Raw genomic sequence first — 26,724 nt, forward strand, 5'->3', positions numbered from 1 at the left:
TTTTGAAGTCTACATTTGTATTATTCCCTGGAGTATAATTCATTTGAGCAAATAGTGATCACCTATATGCCTGAGAAGCATTGTATAACTTATAAATGAGAACTATTAAGATTTCAAAGAAAATAAGAATGTGTCTTAAAGAAGATAATTACTTCTGCGCTCTGAAGTCGAAACATACTGGTACTTTGAGCTTCTGGATTAGATTGCTTAACTCGTTGGATCTTCTAAATCCTAGATATTCTAGTGTAAAATTCTTAAATTTTCCGGTTTACCACATACTAAGGCTATAAGGAAGAATCAGGGTCTAATAGTAGAAAAAATACTTAAATGACTTTGGGAACTTGAATTCTGGTTCTGATCCAAGTTCTACTTTTGTAATTTTGTAACTTCTCTGAGCTTTAGGTATATCAGGTTTTAAATGTATAGGTTCTGTTCACAAACATTTGATCTGAACCTAATATATATAAGTTAATGTGCTATGCTTCTACGATATCCTTAGACCTACATTCTTGATGAACCAGGTGACCTTTGTCTAGTATTGATTGTATCCCTCCAGTCTGGTTCCCATTGTTAAACGCTCCTGTAACGTAACATCAGAACTTGTCTACATTCTCAAGAAGGGCAGAGAATCAGGATCAGCACAAAGCTCGTTCCTGTAACGTGGAGGTTGGACATACCTCTGCTCTCTAATTCACCATTTCTGGCCCCGACTATCCCACCCATAGCACTCTGCTTCTTGGTTGGGTTTGATAATTTGTTGTAATGGACATAGAGAACTCACAGACCATACTCACAGTTACGTGGTTTATTAGGAAAGTAACAGTCTTCAACTCGGAATCAGGGTCAGCTTTGTCTATCAGGACAGCTTCCAACCAAGACAAGTCTCAGCTACGTATCGGCTGTGGCCTTTCTCTATGCCTCTGCCACTGCCACTGGGCCCCTCTAGGCCTCTGCTCTGCTTGGACAAGTGGTATAGCTCTTTAGCTCTGCCAGCAAGTGCCTGGAGGCACCCCACTCCACCAGCAAGCCTCCTGCCCAGAGGTACTCTCTGTCTTTCTGCGGGCTGGCAAGGCCAGCTCAGCTGCTTGCCAGTCCTGTGGTTCCCGCAGTTCATATAACCGTCTTGTGCCATCTTCAGTGTTACAGCTCTCTCCCTTCTGGGTCTGTGAAGTTCTCAGCACAGGGACCCTGGGTCCAAAGGACAAGCTCTGCTCTAGGCTCTTCTTGATGATAGTGTAGTGAGGTCCCCCTCAACCTCTGTGGGATTAGCCCTCATATTCAATTTCAGGGTATGCCCCCCCACCCACAGCCAGACCACGAACTGACCAGTCTCCTCGGTAGACCACAAGTCATTCAATTTGCATAGTAATCGATCAATCCCTTGCAAGATTGTGGCCCAGCCAATCATTTTTGGCAGAATTATAAACCCAAGGCCAGAAAGGCCACATATAAAGAGAAACCCATTGCAGTGGAGCTCCCATGGCCTCTTGGGATGTATGTCATATTTACAGTAAGGGTAGTTGCTTCAGCCCATCTGAGAGAGGATTCCAATTTGATACCTAGGCCATCCCAGCCTTTTTGCACCCATACCTCCTCTGACCAGTTCTTACTTATATTCTGGTAGATTCTGTAAGGTGTAGAATGGCCAGAATTGGGCCTAGACAAGAACCAGAAACCTCTGAATAATAAGAAACTTATATGGAATAAACAAACGACCAAAAAAAAAATGCATTGCTATGTTGTTTTCATGTATTTACTGGCTGAATTTATTTTTCTGTGAAGTGCTATTAAAATTTTGTCTCACTAAAAAAAAAAAAAAATAGAAAATCCATTGCCATTGATTCGATTCCAACTCATAATGACCCTATAAGACAGAGTAGAACTGCCCCATTGGGTTTCCACATCTTTCTCCTGCGGAGCGGCTTGTGGATTCAAACCACCAACCTTTCAGTTAGCCATGCACTTAACCACTGTACCACCAAGACTCCTTTATATAGAATGGTCACCTGTAAAAGCTAAAAACTTCCAGAGCTTCTGTACAAGCATATCTCAGAGGTATTGCTGGTTCGGTTCCAGAGCACCTCAATAAAGGGAATATTGAAATAAAGCAAGACACATGAATTTTTTAGTTTCCAAGTGCATATAAAACTTGTTTACGCTATACTGTAGTCTGTTAAGTGTGCAGTAGCATTATGTCTTAAGAAAAGCAATGTACATTCCTTAATTAAAAAATATTTCTAAAAACTGCTGTCATCTGAACCTTCATTGAGTTGTAATCTTTTTGCTGGTGGAGTGTCTTGCCTTGATGGTGATGGCTGCTGACTGATCAGGGTGGTGGTTGCTGAAGATTGGGGTGGCTGTGATAATTTCTTAAAATAAAACAGCAGTGAAGTTTGCCACATCAGTTGACTCTTCCTTTCATGAAAGATTTCTCTGTAGCACGCGATGCTGATTAATAGCATTTTACCCACAGTAGAACTTTCAAAATTGGAGTCCATCCTCTCAAACCCTGCCACTTACTTATCTACTAAGTTTATATAATATTCTAAATCCTCTGTTGTCATTTCAACAATGTTCACAGCATCTTCACCAGGAGTAGATTGCATCTCAAGAAACCACTGTCTTTGCTCGTCTATAAGCAGCAGCTCTCATCCATTAAAGTTATATTATGAGATTGCAGCGGGTACAGTCAAATCTTCAGATACTTCCTCCACTGAAGTCTTGAGCCCCTCAAAGTCATCCATAAGGGTTGGAATCAACTTCTTCCAAATTCCTGTTAATGTTGATATTTTGACCTCCTTCCATGAATCACGAATGTTCTTAATGGCATCTAGAATGCTGAATCCTTTCCAGAAGGTTTTTAATTTACTTTGCCCAGATCCATCAGCGGAATCACTATCTATGGCAGCAATAACCTTACAAAATGTATTTCTTAAATAATAAGACTTGAAAGTTGAAATTACTCCTTGATCCATGAGCCGCAGATGCGTATTGTGTTAGCAGGCATGAAAACAACATTAATCTCCTCGTACATCTCCATCAGAGCTCTTGGGTGACTGGGGGCATTGTTAATGAGCAGTAGTATTTTGAAAGGAACTTTTTTTTTCTGAGCAGTAGGTCTCAACAGTGAACTTCAAATATTCAGTAAACCATGTTGTAAACAGATGTGCTGTCATGCAGGCTTTGTTCCATTTATAAAACACAGGCAGAATAGATTTAGCATAATTCTTAAAGGCCCTAGGATTTTCAGAATGGAATTTAAAGTCATCAGCTGCATTAGCCCCTAACAAGAGAGTCAGCCTGTCCTTTGAAGGTTTGAAGTCAGCATTGACTTCTCCTCTCTAGCTATGAAAGTCCAAGATGGCATCTTCTTCCAGTATAAGGCTGTTTCATCTACACTGAAAATCTGTTTTACTGTGGCCACTTATATCAATTATCTTAGCTAGATCTTCTAGACAACTTACTCTAGCTCCTACATCAGCACTTGCTGCTTCACCTTGCACTTTTATGTTATGCAGACGGCTTCTTTCCTTAAACCTCCTGAACCAACCTCTGCTAGCTTCAAACATTTCTCCTGCAGCTTCCTCACCTCTCTCAGGCTTCATAGAACTGAAGAGAGTTAGGGCCTTGCTCTGAATTAGGCTTTGGCTTAAGGGAATGTTGTGACTGGTTTGATCTTCTATCCAGACCACGAAAACTTTCTCCATGTCAGCAATAAGGCTGCTTTACTTTCTTTTCATTTGTGTGTTTACTGGAGTAGCACTTTTAATTTCCTTCAGGAACTTTTCTTTTGTGTTCACAACTTGGCTGACTGGTGCAAGAGGCTTAGCTTTCAGCCTATCTTGGCCTTCCTCACTAAACTTAATCATTTCTAGGTTTTGATTTAATGTAAGAGATGTTTGACTCTTCCTTTCACTTGAACACTTAGAGGCCATTGTAGGGTTATTAACTGGCCTAATTTCAATATTGTGTTTCAGGGAATAGGGAGGCCCGAGGAGAGGGAGAGAGACGGGGAACGGCCAGTGGGTGGAGCAGTCAGAACGCACACAACATTTATTGATTAAATTTGCCGTCTTATGTGGGCGCAGTTTGTGGTGTCCCAAAAAATTATGATAGTAACATCGAAGACCATTGATCACAGATCACCATAACAGATGTAATGATGAAAAAGTTTGAAATACTGTGAGAATTACCAAAGTATGACACAGCGACACAAAGTGAGCACATGCCGTTGGAAAAATGGTGCTGATAGACTTGGAACGCAGGCTTGCCGCAAACCTTCAGTTTGTAAGAAACACAATATCTGCAAAGCTCAATAAAATGAGATATGCCTGTATAAAGAATTATTTTGACCCAGTAATAGAGAATTGTTGTCAACCATGTAAGCTCAGCCAATCCATGGGAGAAAAGACCTGGCAGTCTGCTCCCGTAAAGATTGCAGCCTAGGAAACTATGTGGCAGTTCTACTCTGTCATTTATGGTCGCTATGAGTTGGAGGTGACTTGGTGGCACTCAACAATAACAACCTGCTTTGAGTTACCAGAATGACAACTTCTTAAATTTTAAATTCTTTGCTCTGATAATAATAATTAATACTTATGAAGTGTTTATTTTGTGTCTGTCACTGTTTATGTTTGTTAAAGGTGGGCACTGTTGTTCATTTCATAGATGAGACTGAGGCACAGGGAAGTTTAGTAACTTTCTCAAGTTCACACCACTAGTAAATTGCTGAATCAAGATTCAACTCATGAAAGTTTTTACTCAAGAATCCTTGATCTTAACCACAACACACAATGAAACTTTAAAAATACACTATTCTTTGACAAAAGACTTGTGTCCAAATATATTTTAAAACTTCCTCAAAAACAGTAATAAAAAGACAATAAAAATTGGTCAAAAGATTTAAGCGGGAGATATACAAATGGCCAGTACACACATAAAAAAATGCTTACCATCATGAGTCATCAGGGAAATGATAATTAAAATTACAGAGTTGTTAGGAGCCATCAAGTCAGCTCCAACTCACAGTGACCTTATGTATAACATAACCAAATGTTGCCTGGTCCTACACTATCCTCACAGTAGTAGGTATGTTTGAGCCCATTGTTGCAACCACTGTGTTGATCCATCTTGTTGAAGGTCATCTTCTTTTTTGTTGACCCTCTACTTTACCAAGCATGATGTCCTTCTCCAGGGATTTGGTATAACCACTTTGGAAAACAGTTCCCTCAATTCCGTTCCTAGATAATTAGAGAAATGAAAGCATAAGTCTAAAGAAAGACTTCTCCACAAATGTTTATAACTATTTTATTCATAATAGGTAACAACTGGAAACAATCCAAATGTCCATCAACTGGAGAAAGGATAAGTAAATTGTGGTATGTTCATTCAGTGGAGGACTACTCAGCAATAAAAAAAGAATCAGCTACTGATACAGCAACATATCGATGAAAAAAAATCAGACAGAAAGAGTGCATGTAACCATTTTCTTTGATTCCATTTATATGAAGTCAAAAACAGGCAAAATTAATCTGTATGTTAGAAATCAGAACAGTGGTTGCCTGTTTGACAGGAAGGAGGCACATTTGAATTTTCTGGGGTGATGAGAATACTCCAGCTTGTGCAGCATGTTGATTACACAGGTGTATACATTTGTCACAATTTGTTGAATTGTCTCTTTAAGATTGATGGATGTTACTGTGTGTAAATTATGTCTTAATAAAGTAAATAAATATGTGAAGTAAAAAAGCAAAAACGAGGAAATTTCAGACAAGCACACTGACAACTGACAACCCTTAGAACATTCAGAGACACGCTAGAAATCACAGAACTGTCACATAGAACCTCAGTGGATATTCATAATAACCAAAACAAGTTTAAATTATTCAGGGTAATTTTCTAAAAAGCCAACAAGATGTATTACTATTTGGAAGGATTTTATTAGTAATATATTAAAAGTTTTAGAACTAGAATATTTATTTTAGGTTAAAAAATAGTTAATATTGGAAAATAATGATTCTGAAATGGAACTAGAATGTCATCTCTCTTAAAAATACAATCCACCCAAAAGAAGGCATGAAAGGTTTCTATAGACTAATTGGCTTGATCAGTTATTTAAGCAGAACGTTTGTCTTTATATGATTTGTGTAAGTAGTTTAGACTCTCAGTTGGTAGGAAAAATTGAAAATGTAGCAGCTGAGTTAACCATGTTTGTTACAGTGTTTTACTGACATTCCATAACTTTTAGGAACTTAGAGATGTCCCTGTTAAATGTGCTAACATATAGCAGTGATTTGTCGTGGCTGTAATATCACAGCAAATGGACATACGTAGACAATTTTGATGCTGGCCTACGTAGTTTGTCAGTGTCGTCTCGGGCGTCCTTCATAACTTGTTTCATGGAACCAGATATGCTTGAACTATTCAGGTGATGAATTGAAATAAGAGTTCTGTAGTCTTCTATTCTGAGGTTAGTGTTCAAAATAAAGAGTAACCTTTAAAGTTCGTTAGTTTGGTGTTTGACCTCTTTGTCCAGTAGGTTACTTTGTGCGGACTATCAATGGAAGTAGTAAACACTTTAGTCACCACGTATTAACTATAATGTAGTTTTTAGTTCTCAAACAAGACTGACAGCTTGACTGTTTTTTGTCTACAGAAGAACTAATTCCTAATCTTTGCATCTATTTTAGTAATAGTTATGCACGAGTACGAGCTGTGGTGATGACCCGGGATGACTCAAGTGGTGGATGGTTACCACTTGGAGGGAGTGGACTAAGCTGCGTCACTGTCTTCAAAGTCCCTCACCAGGAAGAGAATGGCTGTGCTGACTTTTTTATCCATGGAGAGCGACTCAGGGACAAAATGGTAATGAATAATTATCTATTATTACAATTTTAAGATTTTGTCTACAGAATAACTTGTCTGTTTAAAATTATGATTGGTGTACTGTTGTTTATGAGAACTGTTTTTGCCCATGAACTAATGATTATGTTTTTGGAGCTGTTTTCATGTTAAAGATAGTGAAATATGAGTTTCCTTGCAGTTGGGACTGACATTAATGTATGTCGGGGAGGGGGCTACTTTTGCATTTGGGTTTGATACAGGAGTATTCATGAATAGTCCCCCTAGGTATTAAACCGGTTACACCCTGCTTCCACTTTTTCCCAACTATCCCCTAGACTGGTGGTTTGCAAACTGTAATCCCGAGGCCAAATGCGACCTGCCTTCTGTTTCTGTACGGCCCACTACCTAAGTATGATTTTCACCTTTTTTTAAATGACTGAAAAAAATCAAGAGAATAATAATATTTAGTCACATTTGAAAATAAAATGTCAGTGTCCATGAATAAGGTTTTATTGGAACATAGCCAAACTCACTCGTTTACGTTTTGTCTGTGGATCCTTTCACACTACAACGGAGTTGAGTAATGACAACACACCGTAAATATCTGGCCTTTTACCAAAAATTTTGCTTACCTCTGCCCTAGACTCCTCTGCTCTTGGGTTCTTTCTCTTCAGTCCTTACTAGTCTAGTTATTCTAGGCTCATGGAACTACTTGGTGGCCAGTTTAATTTTTAACACTTTACTGTCTTATCTCCTTGAGGATTTTGATATGAGAAGGTGATGGGGGTTGTGTAGAATCAAGCCCATGTCATTCAACTACTTCCATCCCTCCCCTCCTACTTTAAAAAAAAAAATCTGTTGTTGTTGTTCTAAATTGTCTTAGTTATCTAGTGCTGCTGTAACAGAAATACCACAAGCAAGTGGCTTCAACAAACAGAAATTTATTCTTTCACAGTTTAGGAGGCTAGAAGTCCGAATTCAGGGCGCTAGCTCCAGGGGAAGATTTTCTCTTTCTGTTGGCCGTTGCGGAGGGTCCTTGTCATCAGTCTTCCCCTAGTCTAGCAGCTTCTCAGTGTAAGGACCCGTAGGTCCAGAGGACGCTTGTGGTCCTGACTCTTGTTGTTGGTGGTAATGAGGTCCCTCTCCTCTTTGCTGGCTTCTCTCTTTTACATCTCAAGAGAGATTGACTCAAGATACATCCTAATCCTGTAGATTGTGTCCTGCTTTATTAACATAACTGCCTCTAATCCTACCTCATTAACATCTTAGAGGTTAGGATTTGTAAGATATAGGATAATTACATCAGATCACAAAATAGTAGACAGCCACACAATACTGGGAATCATGGCCTAGCCAAGTTGACACATATTTTTTGTGGACACAAATCGATCTATAACATAAACCTACCCAGGTGAATGTTTTTATACGTATAGATTTGTATATCTCTTTAAAGTGTTAAAAAGCAAAGATGTCACTTTAAAGACTAAGGTGCACCTGACCCAAGCCATGGTGTTTTCAGTCGCCTCATTGCATGTGAAAGCTGGACAGCGAGTAAGGAAGACTGAAGAAGAATTGATGCCTTTGAATTATAGTGTGGGAAGAATATTGAATATACCGTGGACTGCCAGAAGAACAAACAAATTTGTCTTGGAAGAAGTACAGCCAGAATGCTCTTTAAAAGCAAGGATGGTGTGACTTCATTTCACATACTTTGGGCATGCTATCAGGAGAGACCAGTCCCACCTGACCCTCAGCGAGATGGACTGACACAGTGGCTGCAACGATGGGCTTAAGCATAGCGACCATTGTGAGGATGGCGCAGGACCGGGCAGTGTTTTGTTCTGTTGTACACAGGGTCCCTATCAGTAGGAGCCAACGTGACAGCACCTAACAACAACAGCAGTCCCTGGAGGACATCATGCTTGATAGAATAGAGGGTCAGCGAAAAAGAGGAAGACCCTCAATGAGATGGATAGACACCATGGCTGCAACAATGTGCTCAAGCATAATGATTGTGAGGATGGCCCAGGACTGGGGAGTGTTTTTTCTGTTGTACACAGGGTTGCTATGAGTCGGAACCGACTCAACAGCACCTAATGACAACAGTATGTGTGTGTGTGCGTCTGTCTGTTTAAGTTCAGTCTAACCTTTTATAATATTAGGTACTTACTGTCTTTTAATTAGTGTGGAAAGTTCTTTTTCCTTTGTTTTGTTTGTGAGCCAAAAAATAACACTAAACATATCTGAAAAGCCGAGTAATGTAGTGTCGTATCTTCATCAAGCAAAAGGAGAACATATACTTAGAAGTAAAATTAGAGTAAAGTTCCCTAAATTTCTAAGACCCTAGAAAATAACTAGAATTCCCTGTAAGTATATATTTGTGGGCTGATCTGTGAGCTCATTGAACATTTATAATGTCATTTCCATTGCAAATGTGTTTTAAGTTCCAAACATTTCTTTCATACATGAACATGTTGAATGACACTTACTTTTAGATTTGAGTTGTGATTTCTTGATTTTTTTTTACTACTGAATTATTTCTGAAAAGTCAGTGAATATACTGAAAGTCACTTAAACTTGTCTGTGCCTCCGTTTCTTACTCAGTCAAAAGAAAGGAGTTATTCTAAATCATCTTGGTTTTGTCAGTTTATGATTCAGCCCATTTTAGATGTAATAAAACGCATCTCTTATTAACAAAAATGCTAAGGAGAATATGATTTTAGGATTGTACAAAACCTCAGTTAAAATCAGAAATAAGTGTAATAAACCTAATATGTCACCTTTAAAAGTTTAAATATTTAAAGGTGGTTCTGGCCTTAGATAAGATGATGCTAAACCAAAAAAACCAAAGCCATTGCTGTTGAGTCGGTTCCGACTCACAGCAACCTCGTAGTGGCTAGTACATGCTAATGCTTATATTTGAGCTTGGAGTCTCCAGGCGATCTCTTGTAGAGTGTAATCCTTCTTGTTTGAACTAATAACTGGGAAATGTTGTTGGAGAAGAAGTTGTAGGTTTGAGAAGCTGTAAAATTGTGAAGCTCTAAGGAGTTTTTTTTTTTTTTTAATAATAAAACTTAAGAGAAAAGAAGAAAAAGATTAAATGTGGAAGAGTTGGAGGAAAAGCTTGCCAGAAAAAGCATGAGAACAAGAAAAAGATGACCTGGATGGGCAATAGGAAAATGAAAATCAGAGTGGAACACAACATTGGAGATACTAATGGAAATGTCTAGTTTACTTCAGCGTGATTAAATTAGGGACCAAATCTTCAGAACTAGAAGTGATGCAGGTCAGAGATACATAGCTCAGATTGATAGATTAGCTGATTGCTCAGGGTGCAGCTTTAACATAAAGCAATCATAAACCTAGGACTCAGAACTCAACCTTATTCCCTGTGACAGAACTTTGAAAGGAGCCCTTAACCTAGTACCATGGAGTAGAATCATGATAGATTAACAAGAAAATAGGTTTTTCTGATAGAAGCACTAAACTCAGAGTTAGAACATCTGTCGTTCTGCCTAGCCATTTCTCCTTGAGGTAGTCTCCGTGAAGAAGCTTGTTATTTGTGAAACAGGGACAGTAAACATACTTAATATTGACAGAAAGGAGAAATTACTTTCAACTGGATGGTTGCCACATTTCTGAGAGAGATTAGTTATAATAAAGCATTCTAGGTATTGGAAACTAGTATGATCAAAAGCAGTGACTCATGGCTATAAATTGAAAGTAGTCTCAAGTCCAATGGGACAGAGACATTGAAATAAGCAGAGTAATTGTACCCTCCCACCCCCCACCCCCCACCATGCTGGGAAATACATTTCTGAAAAAGATTATACTTTTTTTTTGTTTGAGCATTTTATTGTGTTTTAGGTGAAAGTTTACACAGCAAATTAGTTTCCCATTTAATAATTTGCATACAAATTGTCCCATAACATTGATTGCAATTCCTGCAGTGTGTCACCATTCTGCCCGTTTCCACTCTGGGTTCCCCATTTCCATTTGTCTGGTTTCCCTTCTGCTTGCTGCCTTCTCATCTTTGCTTTTGGGCTAATGCTGCCCTTTTGGACTTGTATTGTTGATTGTTCTAAGGAGCACATTCCTCATGGGCGTTATTGTTTATTTTATAGGCCTGTCTATTATTTGGCTGGAAGGTAATCTCTGGGAGTGACTTCAGTTTCAAGTTAGAAGGCTATCTTAGGGCTGTAGTTTCCGGGTTCCTCCAGTCTCTTATCAGATCAGTAAGTCTGGTCTTTTTTATGAATTTGAATTTTGTTCTGCATTTTTCTCGCATTCTAATCAACACCTTCTGTTGTGTTCCTGGTCAGAGTGTTTGGTAGTAGTAGCTGGGCACCATCTAGTTCCTCTGGTCTCAGGCTAGAGGAGGTTGTGGTTCATGTGGGCCATTAGTCCTCTGGCCTAATTGTTTCCTTGAGTCTTTGGTTTTCTTCACTCTCCTCTGCTCCAAACAGGAAGAGACCAATGGTTGTATCTTAGATGGCTGCTTGCAAGCTGTTAAGACCCGAGATGCTATTCACCAAAATAGGATGTAGAACATATCTTTATGAACTGTGTTATGCCAGTTGACCTAGATGTCCCCTGAGACTATGATCCTTAGCCTTCACGCCCTGTAACTCAGTCCTGCAAGGTGTTTGGTTATGTCTAAGAAGTTTCTGTAACTGTGCTCCCTATGTGCGCTGTTATATATACGAATATTATGCAGCATATACCAGTATGTATGTAGAAATATCCAGTCATACCTATATGTACACTCAGATGTATTCCCATATGACCTCCCACATCTGTTTAGCATACGTATCTATCTATGTATCCACTCATAAATTATTGGATATTACTATAATAGGATTGAAGTATACATTCATTTGCTGTATCACTGCATTGGGGATCATTAATGTCTATTTTTATAAATACTTTCATTGATTGTTTAATTCATTTATTTGGGTTCTAGTTTCTTTTTTTTTTTAAGTTGTTGTTAGGTGCCGTTGATTGAGTTCTAACTCATAGCAACCGTATGTACAACAGACCGAAACACCGTTCAGTCCTGTGCCGTCCTCAAAATCATTGCTATGTTTGAGACCATTGTTGCAGCCATGGTGTCAGTCCATCTCATTGAGGGTCTTCCTCTTTTTTGCTGACCCTCTACTTTACCAAGCATGATGGCCTTCTCCAGGGACTGGTCCCTGCAGATAACATGTCCAAAGTATGTGAGACGAAGTCTCGCCATCCTCGCTTCTAAGGAACATTCTGGCTGTACTTCTTCAAAATACAGTTCTTTTTTGAGGTACTCTGTGAGTATTCAGTCTACATGGCTCCTCCCAACTTAATGGTGGCTTTCTTTCAAAAGCCTTCTTGGTGGGCAAACAGTACATTTTAATAGTTCCTCTATAAAAGTTAATTATGTAAAAGAGATATTTGTTAAAAGCGTATGTGCTGAACCCATTTTGTTTATGAGTCACATTTTAGAATACTTCAGATGAATTCTAGAAATGATGTGAGATACCTGCCTCCTCACACCCCATGAAAAAACTTCTGACCTTTAAGAAAGAATGGACAGATGGTATCAAGAGGTGCCAATGGCCACTTGTGTGGAAATAAAGAAATAATAGACAATGTTTTAAAGGATGTTTCTAAGTCAGAAAGATGACTTTTCTCAAGAGTGAAAGAGGAATTTTGGCAAAAGACTTTTCTAGTCTTTGATTTACAGTTGATTGTACTAAAAACAATCCTGTTACACTTCCTAAAAGGGCTTATAGTTTACTCTTCCTTTATTAGAAAGGAGGGCAAATAAAGAGCAGGCTGCCCTGGACTTTTCACTAAGATAGCATTCTATGTGATTGGATGAGTATTCATTCCAGTTGGTCAGAAGTGATTATTTCCTATGATGCTTACCTACTGTTTGTTTGCCTTTATGATGCTTATAAAAATAGAGTTTTCTCCCTGGGGTACCCTTTTGATACTCTAAATTAGAGCTTCCCTACTTGTGTGCCATGAATAGGTTAAAGTGGCTGGAGCCCTGTGGCTGTTTGTGCCTGGCCACTAGCAGCTCCTCCTCTTTTCTGTCTGCCATATACAAATTTTCTAAATATACCCAAGGAGAGGAGGATTGGAAAACACTGCTCTAAACTGTTAACTTTCATGCTTCATTGATGTTTGAGAAAGAATTAGAAACACCAGACTTTCGTGTTAAGGCTGTAGCCTAAGAAAGTGAAAGTATTACCTTTCTTCCGGATACTTGGGCTTAAAGGCACAGTGGTCTTTGTCAAGGACAGATTCTCAGAGTCTTTTCCCTTTTTCTTTTTTTTTCATTTGAAGGCAGCCGGCAGCTACAATTTCAAGTTTATTAACCATAAAGTTCAACATCAAATAACATTACATACAATATTATAAAAATTAATAATAATTAAAATAATTGGAAAAACACCTCCTTTAAAATTTAGTTATACTAGTTAAGAAATTGATTAAAGTATGGGAATATATACCAAGAATAATTATCCTGCTTCTGTTAATTTTAACGTTTAGTCAGTATAAAATTTTAAGATTTGTCTTAATATAAAAATGTTATTTTGCATTAATGTACATGTTATTTTTACCCCTTAGAATATAACAAAAAAATATGATCTATGAAGGAATGTTTTAAACATTACATAATTTCAATTCTATTACCATTCTCATATACTTTAACCAACAATTTTACTATTTTTGACAATACATGATATAGTCAGCTGATTTCTATTTTAATTCCATTTTCGTCAGAGAACATGATTTGCATGACTTGAATTCTTTTAAATTTATTGAGGCTCGTTTTATGGCCTGGAATATACTCTTTGGTGGTATATATTCTCTGTGCATTTGAGATGTATTCTGCTGTGTTACATAGATGTAAATTAAACCAATTTTGTTGATAGTGTTGTTCAAGTCTACTATACCCTTGCTGCTTTTCTGTACTTTTTCTATCAGTTATTGGGAAAGATATTGAAATACCTGGCAATATTGTGGATTTGTCTATCTCTCCTTACAATTCTGTCAGTTTTTGCTTTCTATATTTTGAAGCTCTGTTATTAGGGTCGTAAACATTTAGGATTTTTTTATTATTATTATTGTAGAGTTTTTTGTGTGCTTTAGGTGAAAGTTTACAGTGCAAATTAGTTTATCATTCAAAAATTTATGCACAGATTGTTTTGTGACATTGGTTGCAGTCCTCGCAATGTGTCAGCACTCTTCCCCTTTCCCTTTACACCCTGGGTTCGCCATGTCCATTCATCCAGTTTTCCTGTCCCTTCCTACCTTCTCGTCTTTGCTTTTGGGCAGGTGTTGCCCATTTGGTCTCATATACTTGATTGAACTAAGAAGCACGTTCCTCACGTGTGTTATTGTTTGTTTTATAGGCCTGTCTAATCTTTGTCCGAAAAGTGGGCTTCAGGAGTGGCTTCAGTTCTGCATTAGCAGGGTGTCCGGAATCTATAGTCTCAAGGGTCCCCTCAATCGCTGTCAGACCAGTAAGTCTGGTCTTTTTGTGTGTGTGTGAATTTGAATTTTGTTCTACATTTTCCTCCCACTCTATCCAGGACCCTCTGTTGCGATCCCTGTCAAAGTGGTCAGTAATCTTTTTTCTTGATGTGTCTGGGGCATGTCCTTCATTTCCTTCTAAGTCTTTATAGCCTTGATTTATTCTTTTAATTCTTTAATACAAGTGAGTATTACCTTGGACTACATATTTTTTTAAATGCTACCTAAAATTTAATTGTTGATTGTGTGTGTAGGTAAATCTTTACTATAGACCTCCACATTTTTCCATGATAGAAACTTTCTCTTTTACATTCATTTTTTGATTTAGGATATTTAATGCTTAGATATTATTCCCTGTAAGCATGACACTTCTGCCTTACAGCAAACATTTTATCAAAATGTTTACCATATGTATAAAACCAAACCCATTGCCATCAAGTCAGTTCTAACTCATAGTGATCCTATGCCCCATAGGGTTTCCAAGGAGCAGCTGGTGGATTCAAACTGCCAGCCTTTTGGTTAGCAGCCATAGCTCTTAACCACGGAGCCGTCAGGACTCCACCCTATATATAAGTTATGTTATTTAATGGTTTTTAGCTGAATTATATGTGCTATGTAAATTTAAAACAGTGAATTATTATATGCCTTTAGATGCTTTATAAGTACATGAATTAACTATCAAGGATAACATTAAAAAGTTGATGAAATATTTAAGACTAAAACCAGTTTCTAATTACCATGAGCATCTAAAATAGCTATTATTAATTATGTGCACATATATATATATATATACATACATATATATGTATATACATACATATATATGTATAATTTAAAAAAAACAAACAAACCAGTTGCCGGGAAGTTGATTCTGACTCATGACAACCCCCATGTATTGTAGAGGAGAACTGCGCTCTATAGGATTGTGAAGGCTATGACCTTTCAGAAACAGATTGCCAGGCCTTTCTTTTGAGGTGCCCCTGAGTGGGTTTGAACCTCCAACCTTTCAGTTAGTAGTCAAACTGCTTAACCATTTGTACCACCCAGGGACTTCTAGGTATATATAGTAGACAATAAAATACTGTAAATTTACTAGCTTAATTAAATTTATTCTGCTTTTTTAAAGCTTATTATGTGCTAAGAGATGACAAAAAATACAATAGGCTGGGTAGAAAGACACAGTGGAACTCTCAAAACCCCTAGATGCTCAGTGGAAACAAGAGAAGGGCACTGTGCTATGATAAAGCTAAGTTATAGGACAGCTACTATTATAAACCTAGAGTGAAAAGGTAATACTGCAATGCAGAAAAAACACATAAGAAACATTTAAAGCTTGGGAAGTTGCAGGAGAGATTAAGGAATTGTTTTTAGGATCAATAAGTTACTAGGTTGTGGACAAAAAGTTCATAAAAATTTAAATGCGTGTAAGATAATACTTCTATTGTTTAAAAGAACATATTTTTAAAATGGGCTTTCTTTCTACTTATTAATGCCTGAAACAAAAGTAGTATATTTGTTTTCTAGGAAGAAAATCAAGTAGCTATGATATAGCAGTAGCATTGTTAAAAATGAGACTCACCCAGTTTCCACCATGGGAAACATCTCTCTGCCTTGGGATGAGCTTTATAGAAGTACAGAACAAAAATTTCCTGCTAAGCTTTTCCACTGAACCTCTGTGAATTATTTCATTGTGAAACGTTGATCCTTCTGTAGAACTCTTCCTCCACTAGAAAACAATAGCTTTAACTAGCTTTCTCCTTAGAATTCAGCCTGTGTCTTGGAAGATCCTGGTTTTCCTATTCAGCATAATACTACAGAGTTAGGAAAAGGATGGGAGTGGGAGTAGAGGTGGTGTAAGCATTTTTATTATTCGCTGTTCCCCTTACAGACAATTACTCCATCACCCACGTGCATAAATCCATTTATTGAGACTTTGTACCATTCAGATTGCTATTCTTTAGCTCTCATTTTTATCTGTTGACTTTCGCAGCTACACATAGCCAGCTTTTCTGTATCTGAGATGCATCATTATTCTTGGCTGCTTTTCTTTGCACAGTCTTGACCTTCTGTCTTCATTTCAGCAGGCTACTTCCTGGACCTGGTTGTTACCCAGAATTGTTCATTTGAGGAATTTTACAATTTCCTGTCATTTCTTTTTTATTCTACTTTCTCCTGCTCTTCAATTTCTTTGTGCCTCTCATTTTTTCCTAATTTCACTAAACGCCTTCAGCCTTTGATATCTTTACTCTTTTCCTTTTTAATCCAATCTAAATTTTCCTTTTCAATCACTTAAACCACTCTCATTCATATTTCAGTAGACATTATGTTATTGAATTTTTATGTGACTTTATGCGAAAGGAACTATAGTCAATACTCTTTTTCAAAGTGTGTCAACAAATATTTATTGAGCAGAAATGGACAGGCATCCCTGTTCTTAAGGGAATATACGTTCTAGGCAGGGAGAGGCAGGCAATAAGTAAAATAAGCAGTATGCTAGGTAGTGATTAAGTAATACCAAAAAAACCAAACCCGTTGCCGTTGAGTCGATTCCAACTCCAAGTGACCCTGGAGGACAGAGTAGAACTGCCTCATAGAGTTTCCAAGGAGTGGCTGGTGATTTCAACTGCCAGTCTTTTGGTTAGCAGCCATAGCTCTTCACCACTGTGCCACCAGGGCTCAGATTAAGTAATAAGGGGGAAACAAATCAGGGAAGGAGAGAACAGGGGGTTTTTTGGGGGGACATTAGTTACAATTTTAGATAACGTGACCAAGGAAGGCCTTGGTGAGGAGGTAGGTAACATTTGAGTAAAGAAAACTTATATTATGAACAAAACCTTATATTTTGGTTTATACATTCAGATTTTCACATTTTTTATGTATTGTTAAAATAGAATCAGTCTATATTTTTGGTAAAGTTCTTACACTGCACTAAGGAGCCTTGGACTTCTGTTGGATTTGGTGGTAGTGTTGTGCATCAAAAACAGTCAGAAACCTAGGCTTCATCAGTTTCTTTCATTTATTCAAACAGGCCACCTTCTTAATTTTGTTTCATCCTTTTCATTTCTGCCTCCCTGCCCATTATATCTTGCCCCTGTTACTGCAGATAAGCCTCGTAACTGTTTTACATGTCCCCAGTTTTGCCTAGTTCCCTCTAGCTTCTCTGTTGCTTTACATAATGAACTCTGTAAAATTTGGGTCTAATATTCCTTTAGTAGTTCCCAGTAACTACCTAGAGACAATTCCATCCCCTTATTTTGGCTCAAAAAATAACAATTTATGAGAAGTAGAAAATGTGGACAGACAGCTTGCTGGTCCTGAGAAAATGATAAGGGCAGGGGACAGCTTCCCTTTTATTATCACAGGTAAGTCACAGCAGAAAAAAATTGGGTTAGAGAACAAAAAACAAATTTGCTATGAAGGATTAGAATTGGGGAAAATGCAAATAATAATAGCAATGTTTAACTAGTTCAGAATTACCTGTTCATTTCAGGGTCTACCCATTGAAAAGATAATGAAGTGTACTAATGACTTTTTGTTTAACCACAAATTTTGTGACTCTCTGCCAGCAATTGTTCTACAACAGTTAATTATTTTACATTACCAGTATTCCCTGAAGAGGAAAAAACCTGCCTGTTAACCTTTCTGTTCACTTTCTTTTGGAGCCATGTGATAACTGGTTCCTGAAAATTAAGACTTAGAATATGGCCCATACCACTTTTCTGGTGGCCTTCATTTCTTTTCACACAACTTCAGGTTTACACTTTTTACTTTTTCTTCAGCACTCTCTTTACTAACTACACTACATTTCCTCTTTACTGTTCAGTTGTTTGTTTTAAACTGATATCATTCCATTCTTTTGTTGTTGATTTATACTGGTTGATCGGGTATATCAGGCTCATCATATTGACTTCATCTTTTTCTTTTATACCTGACTGTGATCTGTTTCATAATAAACTTCATATCCATTCCATGCCAACTACCATTAAACTGTTAGAGCCTCTCTAATAGCTAAATTAAATCTACACTGTTTGACCTCAAAATATTGATACCTTACTTAATGGCTGTCTAAAAAGAACCGACTCGATGGCACCTAACAACAACAACAAATATTTCCTTACTATTTTTGTTCTACTAGAATCTAAATTATAATCTATATATACACCATGTGTTCAATTGGTTGGAAGATAGTATTCTTTCATGTAGTCAACAGTTGTTTGAGTTCCAGCCTTTTATGTGCTAGAGTTTTGTGTGCTATTCAATTGCATGGTTTACTTATCGACACTTAGATGAATATTACAGTTTGTAAATTACTGTAGCTTTATATGTTGTTGCTGTTGTTGGGTTCCATTGAGTCAGCTCTGACTACAGTGACCCTGTGTACAATGGGATGAATCACTACGCAGTCCTGCACCATCCTCACAATACTTGCTGTCTTTGAGCCCATTGTTGCAGTTACTGTCTCAGTCCATCTCATTGAGGGTCTTCCTCTTCTTCACTGACCCTCTACTTTTCCAAGCATGATGTCCTTCTCCAGGGACTGCTCCCTCCTGATAAACACGTCCAGAGTACTTGAGATGAACTTTCACCATCCATACTTCTGACGAGCATCTTGGCTGTACTTCTTCCAAGACACATTTGTTCCTTCTTCTGGCAGTCTCTGGTATGTTCAGTATTCTTCACCAACACCATAATTCAAATGCGTCGATTCTTCTTTGGTCTTCCTTATTCATTGTACAGCTTTCACATGCATAATGAGGTGATTGAAAATACCATGGCTTGGGTCAGGCATACCTTAGTCCTCAGAGTGACGCCTTTGCTTTTTAACACTTTAAAGAGGTCTTTTGCAGCAGAGTTGCCCAGTGCAATACGTCATTTGATTTCTTGACTGCTGCTTCCATGGGTGTTGATTGTGGATCCAGGTAAAATGGAATCCTTGACGACTTCCATCTTTTCTCCATTTATCATTTTGTTGCTTATTGTTCTAGTTGTGAGGATTTTTGTTTTCTTTATGTTGCAGTGTAATCCATCTGAAGGCTATAGTCTTTGATCTTCATCAGTAAGTGTTTCAAGTGCTCTTCACTTTAGCAAGTAAGGTCGTGTCATCTGCATATTGCAGGTTGTTAATGAGTCTTCCTCCAATCCTGGTGCCCCGTTCTTCATATAGTCCATCTTCTCAGGTTATTTGCTCAGCATACAGATTGAGCAAGCAAGGTGAAGGGATACAACACTGACGCACACCTTTTCTGATTTTAAACCATACAGTATCCCCCTTGTTCTGTTTGAACAACTGCCTCCTGGTCTAAGTACAGGTTCCACATGAGCACAATTAAGTGTTCTGGAATTCGCATTCTTCAGATCATAATTTGTTAGACACACAATCAAATGCCTTTGCATAGTCAGTAAAACACAGGTAAACATCTTTCTCATATTCTCTGCTTTCAGCCAAGATCCATGTGACGTCAGAACTGATATCCTTCGTTCCACATCCTCTTTGACTTTCTGGTAGTTCTCTGTTAATGTACCCTTGCAACCATTTTTGAATGATCTTCAGCAAAATTTTACTTGAGTGTGAATATTAATGATTTTGTTTGATAATTTCCACATTCTGTTGCATCAGCTTTCTTTGGAATAGGCACAAATATGGATCTCTTCCTGTTGATTGGCCAGGTAGCCGTCTTCCAGATGTCTTGGCATAGGTGAGTGAGCGCTTTTAGCGCTGCATCCATTTGTTGAAACACCTCAGTTGGTATTCTGTCAATTCCTGGAGCGTTGTTTTTCACCAGTGCCTTCAGTGCAGCTTGGACTTCTTCCTTCAGTACCATTGATTTTTGATCATATGCTACCTTCTGAAACAGTTGAAGGTTGACCAATTCTTTTTGGTAAAGTGACTGTTCTTCCATTTTCTTTTGATGCTTACTGCATTTTGCCCATATAATCCTTCAGTATTGCAACTCAAGTCTTGAATTTTTTCTTCAGCTCTTTCAGCTTGAGAGATGCCAAGCGTGTTTTTCCCTTTTAGTTTTTTAACTCTGGATCTTTGCACATTTCATTATAATGCTTTACATTGTCTTCTCGAGCCTCCCTTTGAAATCTTCTGTTCAGCTCTTTAACTTCATTTCCTCTTTGCTTTAGCTACTCTGCATTCAAGAGCAAGTTTCAGAGTCTCTTCTGATATCCATTTTGGTCTTTTCTTTGTCTTTTTAATGACCTTTTGCTTTCTTCATGTATAAGATCTTGATGTCATCCCACAACTTGTCTGGTCTTCGGTCATTTGAGTTCAGTATATCAAATCTGTTCTTGAGATAGTCTCTAAATTCAGGTGAGATATACTTAAGGTCATACTTTGGGTCTCGTAGACTTTGTCTAATTTTCTTCAGCTTCAAACTGAATTTGCATATGAGCAGTTGATGGTCTGTTCCGCGGTTGGCCCCTGGTCTTGTTCTGACTGCTGACATTGAGCATGTCCATCATTTCTTTCCACAAGAAATGTGTTCCATGAGTATTCCATCCAGCGAAGTCCATGTGTATAGTCACCATTTATATTCTTGAGAAAAGGTATTTGCAATGAATAAGTCACTGGTCTTGGGAAATTCTGTCATGTGATCTCCAGTGTCGTTTCTCACCAAGGCCATGTTTTTCAACTACTGAGCCTTCTTCTTTGTTTCCAACTTTTGCATTCTCAACACTAGTAATTATCATTGCATCTTGATTGCATATTTGATCAATTTCAGACTGGAGAAGTGGGTAAAATTCTTCAGTTTGTTCATCTTTGGCATTAGTGGTTGGTGTGTAACTTTGAATAATAGTCATATTAACTGGTCTTCCTTGTAGGCTTATGGATATTATGCTGTCACTAACAGTGTTGTATTTCAGGATAGATCTTGAAATGTCATTTTTTACAGTAATGGGCACTGTTCCTCTTTAATTTGTTGCTTCCGGCATAGTAGACCATATGACTGTCTGATTCAAAATGGCCAATACCAAAATGAGAAGCAGCAGCTGCAAACATCCATTAGTAAATTGAATGTGGAAAGTACAAAGTATGAACCAAGGAAAATTGGAAGCTTTTAAAAATGAAATTGAACGCTTGAAGATCGATATCCTAGGCATTAGCTAAATGGACTGGTATTGGTCATTTTGAATTGGACAGTCATATGGTAGCTTTATAGAGAGAGTTAATACCTGCTCCTTTTTAGCTTCCCCTCATTAGTCTTTAACTTTTTAAAAATATATATCTTTTTGCATTGGCCAGAACTTCCTGAATAATGTTAGATAATATTGGGGATCAAGGGTCTCTTCATCTTCTTTGTAAATTTAATGGAATTTCTGGTTCACAGATAAGTATGATGTTGGCTCTTATTATGATAAAGACGTGTCCTTGTGTCCCTTACATTCCCCTGTCTGAGAATTTGATGGTAATTTTCATGAAATCTATTTCTGCAGTTGTTCCACAGACTTTTTTATTGAAATTTTAATTGAGGTAATTATAGATTATTATAAGAAATAATACACAGAAATCCTTTTATCTTGTTTTCCTCAGTGGTAACATCTTGCAGAACTATAGTACGCTCTCACAATCAGGACGTTCACATTGATACAATCCACCTCGTGCAGATTTCCCCAGTTTTACTCATACTCCTTTGGGTGTGTGTTTAGCTCTGTACAGTTTTGTCACGTGTGTAGTTATCTGCCACCAAAGACAAGGTGCGAAAATTCCATCACCACGAGGATCTGTCCACACTCACCTTCCTCCTACCTTGGCAACCACTAATCTGTTCTCCATTTATACAATTTTGTCATTTCAAAAATGTTACATAAATGGAACCATAAGTGTGTAACCTTTTAGATATGGCTTTTTTCAATTCAGCTTAATTCCCTGGAGAGTCATCCAGGTCATTGAGTGTATCAATAGTTTATTCTTTTTTATAGTTAAGTAGCATCCCATGATATGTATGTAGCACAGTTTGTTTAACCATTGACCCGTTGAAGGATGTCTAGGCTGTTTCCAGTTTTTGCCTAGAATGAATAAAGCTGCTGTAAACATTTATATATAGGTTTTTCTGTGAACGTAAGTTTTCATGTCTCTGAGTCAATATGGTAGTTGCACGTTGCATTTTATACGAAACTGACAAACTTTTTCCAGAGTGGCTTTACCTTGCTACACTCCCACCAGCGCCGTATGAACATATCCAGTTTCTCCACATGCTTGCCAGCGTTTTGGGCAGTCAGGTTTTGTTTTGTTTTTTTCAAACCATTCTGATAGGTGTGTAGTGATAGGTTATTGTGGTTTTAATTTGCATTTCCCTAAGGAGTAATGATGTTTAACATCTGATGTGCTTATTTGCCAAGTGTGTGTCTTTGGTGAAATGTCTGTTCATGTCTTTTACCCATTTTCTCATTGGATTGCTTGTTTTGTTTTACTGATGAGATTTGAGGTACTTTATATATCCTATATACTTGTCCTTTGGGGTTTTTTCATGTTGTTTATTTTATTTTTTTAATGCCTTTGTATTTTATTGTGTTTTAGGTGAATATTTACAGCACAGATTAGTTTCTCATTCCCTATACATTTTAGAATAATCTTGTTTGTGTCAACAGAAACTTTGCTGGAATTTTGATAGGAATTGCATTAAACCTATGGATAAATTTGGGGAGAATTGATATCTATAAACTATGAATATGGTATGTTGCTCCATTTATTTAGACCTTCAAATTCTTTCTTCAGGATTTTGTAATTTTCAGCATACAGATCCTACATAATGTTTTGTGAAATACATACCTAAGTGTTTCATTTTCTGAAACAATTAGAATTGGTACTGTATGTTATACTTTGGTTACAGTATGTTCATTGTCTATATATAGAAATGCAATTGATTCTTGTGTATTAATCTTATATCCTTGACCTTGCTGAATTAAGACATTTTAGGTAGATTCCTTGAGATTTGTTTACATAGATAACCATGTCATCTATAAATGGGAACAGTTCTGTATCTTCCTTTCCAATGTGAATGCCTTTTATTTCTCTTTCTTGCCTTTTTTCAGTGGCTAGAACTTCCAGTAATACGTTGAATAACAGTGGTAAGAGTGGATGTCCATAGCAGAAATACATTTAGTCTTTATCCCTTTAGCAGTTAGTTTGATGTTAGCTGTAGGGATTTTTTTGTAAATGATCTTTATTAAGTTGAGGTAATCCCCCTCTAACTGGCTTTTAATTTTTATCTTGAATGGGTGTTGGATTTTGCCAAAAGTTTTTTTCTCCATCAAATGAAATGATCACATGAGTTTTCTTCTTTAACCTGTTGATATAGTAGATTACATTAATTGATTTTTTTAAAATGTCAAACCAGCCTTGCATATCTGGAATAAACCCCATTTGATCGTTGTCTATAATATTTTTATAAATTGTTGGATTTAATTTACTAATATTTTGTTGAGGATTTTTACATTTAACATTTACTTAATGTAAAATAGTTTTCTTATTTTATACTGTCTTTGTCTGGTGGTGGTATCAGACTAATATTGGCCTCATAAAATGAGCTGGGAAGTGTTCCCTGCACTTCGGTTTTCTGGAAATGATTGTGTAAAATTGGTATTAATTCTTCTTTAAATGTTTGATAGAGTTCTCCAGTGAAACCATCTCTGCCTGGAGATTTCTTTTCTGAAATCTTTTAAATTAAAAAAATTTTTTTTTATTTTATGATTATAGGACTTTTTCAGGTTGTTTATTTCATCTTTGTTTAGTTTTGATAACTTGTGGTTTTCAAAGAATTAGTCATTTCTTGTAAGTATTCTAATTTATGAGTGTAAAGTTATTCTTATTATCTGTTAGTATTATTTTAAAGGCTGTAGGATCTGTCGTGATATCCCTGTTTCATTCCTGATATTGGTGATTTGTGTCTTAAATCTTTTTATTTTTATCAGTATTGCTAGAAATTTATAAATTTTACTGATTCTTTGTTTTGTTTTCCAGAAAACCAGCTTTTTGTTTCATTGATTTTTCTCTACTTTCCTATTTTCCATTTAATTGGTTTCTGTTTTTATCTTTATAAGTTTCTTCTTTCTCCTTGCTTTGGGTTTATCTTACTATTTTTTCTACTTTGTTGAGGTAGAAACTTTGATTATTGATTTGAGACCTTTATAAAGTTTTAACTTTATTTATTAAAGTATTCGAATCTTACATATCCTTTTTTGGGGGGTGGGGGAGAGGTGGTCTACTTCAACTCTCAAAGACTGAAGGTTCCCAGCTATTGCCATGTTTTTGGATGTTCTTATGTTTCTAAATGATTTTTATGTTGTATAAGTATTGCTGTATAAATTGGTTCATAAAAGTTTATGTCTCTTAAATTCCTAGATCATTAAGATTGATTCCATCACAGTTGTATGGGCCCCTTTATAAATTATGGTGACCCAGTTGAGGGAGAAGAGAATTGTTTAGGTTTTTATTGTAGTTTTATTCTGGTAATTCAAAGACCTAGCAGCCTGTGGGAATTAGGGAAAAGGCTAAGTTTTTTTTGTTGTTATTTAGTGTTGCCCCTAGGAGCAGTGTCCTAATTAGGAGTCAGCTGTGACAGTTCCATCCGCCTTTTGCTGGTAGTACAGTTGCTTTTAATTCCAACTCATGGTGACTCACTGTGCTCCATAGGTTTTCAATAACTAACTTTTTGAAAGTAGATCACCAGGCCTTTCTTCCAGTACACTTCTGGGTGGACGAGAACCTCCAGCTTTTCAGTTAGCAGCTGAGGACGTTAACCATTTGTACCACCCAGGGACTCTTGCTGGTAGTAAACGAGAAAAAAACAAACTAGTTGCTGTGGAGTCAAGTCTTAACTTATGGTGACCCCATATGTACAGAGTAGAACTGTACTCCACAGGGTTTTCAAGGCTGTGACCTTTCGAAAGCAGATCTCCAGGCTTTTCTTCCAAAACACCTCTGAGGGGGTTCAAACCACCAACCTTACGGTTAGTAATTGAGCACTTAACCATTTGTGCCACCCAGGGACTCCTCTGAATTCTGTACAGGGCATGTGGCCTTCTTGCTGTCTGGCCTCTAGTGCTTGAGATATTTCTGGAGGAGCTAGTGGAATCCCACTGTATCTCACCACCCATTCTCTCACACCTTTCGCTCTGATTCGGTTTTGTTAGTGGTTATAGGTCTCTAGCGGTTTCTATTTTCTTTTTGGGTGAGTTTTGCTAAGTTACATAGTTTTTCTAGACAATTGATTGTTTCACAGTAGGGTTTTAAATCTTTACCATGCCTTCACTCTTGTCCCCCTTTTCATTCCTAATATTTTTTACTTATACTTTTACTTTTTTTTTTTTTTTTTTTTTCTTCTTCTGTAGTCTTGGTAAAGAACCAACTTTTGACTTTGTCATTTCTTTATTGTCCCTTTGCTATCTTTTTTTTTTTTAACATGTTTTATCATTAAATAATCATTCTGTCTCCACACCACCGACATACGAACACATATGAATACACACTATTGTTTCTATCATTTTTTTTTTCTGGACCGTATAAATAAGTTGCTTGCATTCTGCCTTTTACTCCTTAATGCTTCAGTGTATTTTTCCTAAGAACAAAGATATTGTCTTATCTAGTCACAGTGTAATTATCACATTCAGAAAGTTTAATATTGATACAGTACTTTAATGTATAGTCCATTCTCCAATTTTGTCTAGGACAGTTTTTCTTTATGTTTTTTCCCTGCAGTATAAGATCTTGTAGCATTTAGTTGTCATGTCTCTTTAGTCTCCTTTAATCCTCAGTCTCTCCTTGTCTTTCACGACATAGACATGTTTGAAAATTACTGGCAAGTTATTTGTCTTACGTTTTCTCATGATTAGATTCAAATTCTGCATCCCTGCCCAGAATATCCTAACATTTTCTTCCAGAAAGTAAAGGAATGCTAAGGGGAAAAAAAAGTTGCAGTCATGTCAAAAGGACACAAGAGTCAGCACAAAGATGTTCCTATTGGCCAAATCTGGGACAATTTGAGCATCAAAATAAATAAGAATAATGGATTATAATACATTGACCGAAATAGGAATCCATGTTATCCATATTAATAGTGAACAAACAAATGTTATTAATGCCTACTTTTACCTTTATTTCATCTTACTACTTTCCCTGGGGTTATTAAATTCATTTTTAACTTTAAGTTGGACATTGAGCCCATTTTGTTTTCAGATTTTCTTTTTTAATAAGCTTTTCAGCCTGCAAACTTCCCTTCTGCTTTAGTTGCATCACACTACTTTTTATACGTAGTATTTCATTATCTTTCAATTCTAATTGTTTTCTAATTCCCATACTAATACCTTTGACCCATTGGTTATTTAGGACAAGATGTTTTAAGCTAATTGTTA

At 37.0% G+C, this 26,724-nt stretch overlaps 1 protein-coding gene across 1 annotated transcript in view; it reads left to right on the forward strand.

Moving 5' to 3' along the window:
* Positions 1-26,724, forward strand: part of SPRED1 (sprouty related EVH1 domain containing 1) — a 135,954-nt gene that overhangs the window by 58,341 nt on the left and 50,889 nt on the right. The window contains exon 2 of the mRNA XM_012556756.2: positions 6,690-6,864. Coding sequence (XP_012412210.2) covers positions 6,690-6,864 — 175 coding nt within the window. The remainder of the gene's footprint in view (positions 1-6,689; positions 6,865-26,724) is intronic.

The sequence above is a fragment of the Trichechus manatus genome, unplaced genomic scaffold (assembly GCF_000243295.1).
Source record: "Trichechus manatus latirostris isolate Lorelei unplaced genomic scaffold, TriManLat1.0 scaffold00076, whole genome shotgun sequence".
NCBI classification, from domain to species: domain Eukaryota; kingdom Metazoa; phylum Chordata; class Mammalia; order Sirenia; family Trichechidae; genus Trichechus; species Trichechus manatus.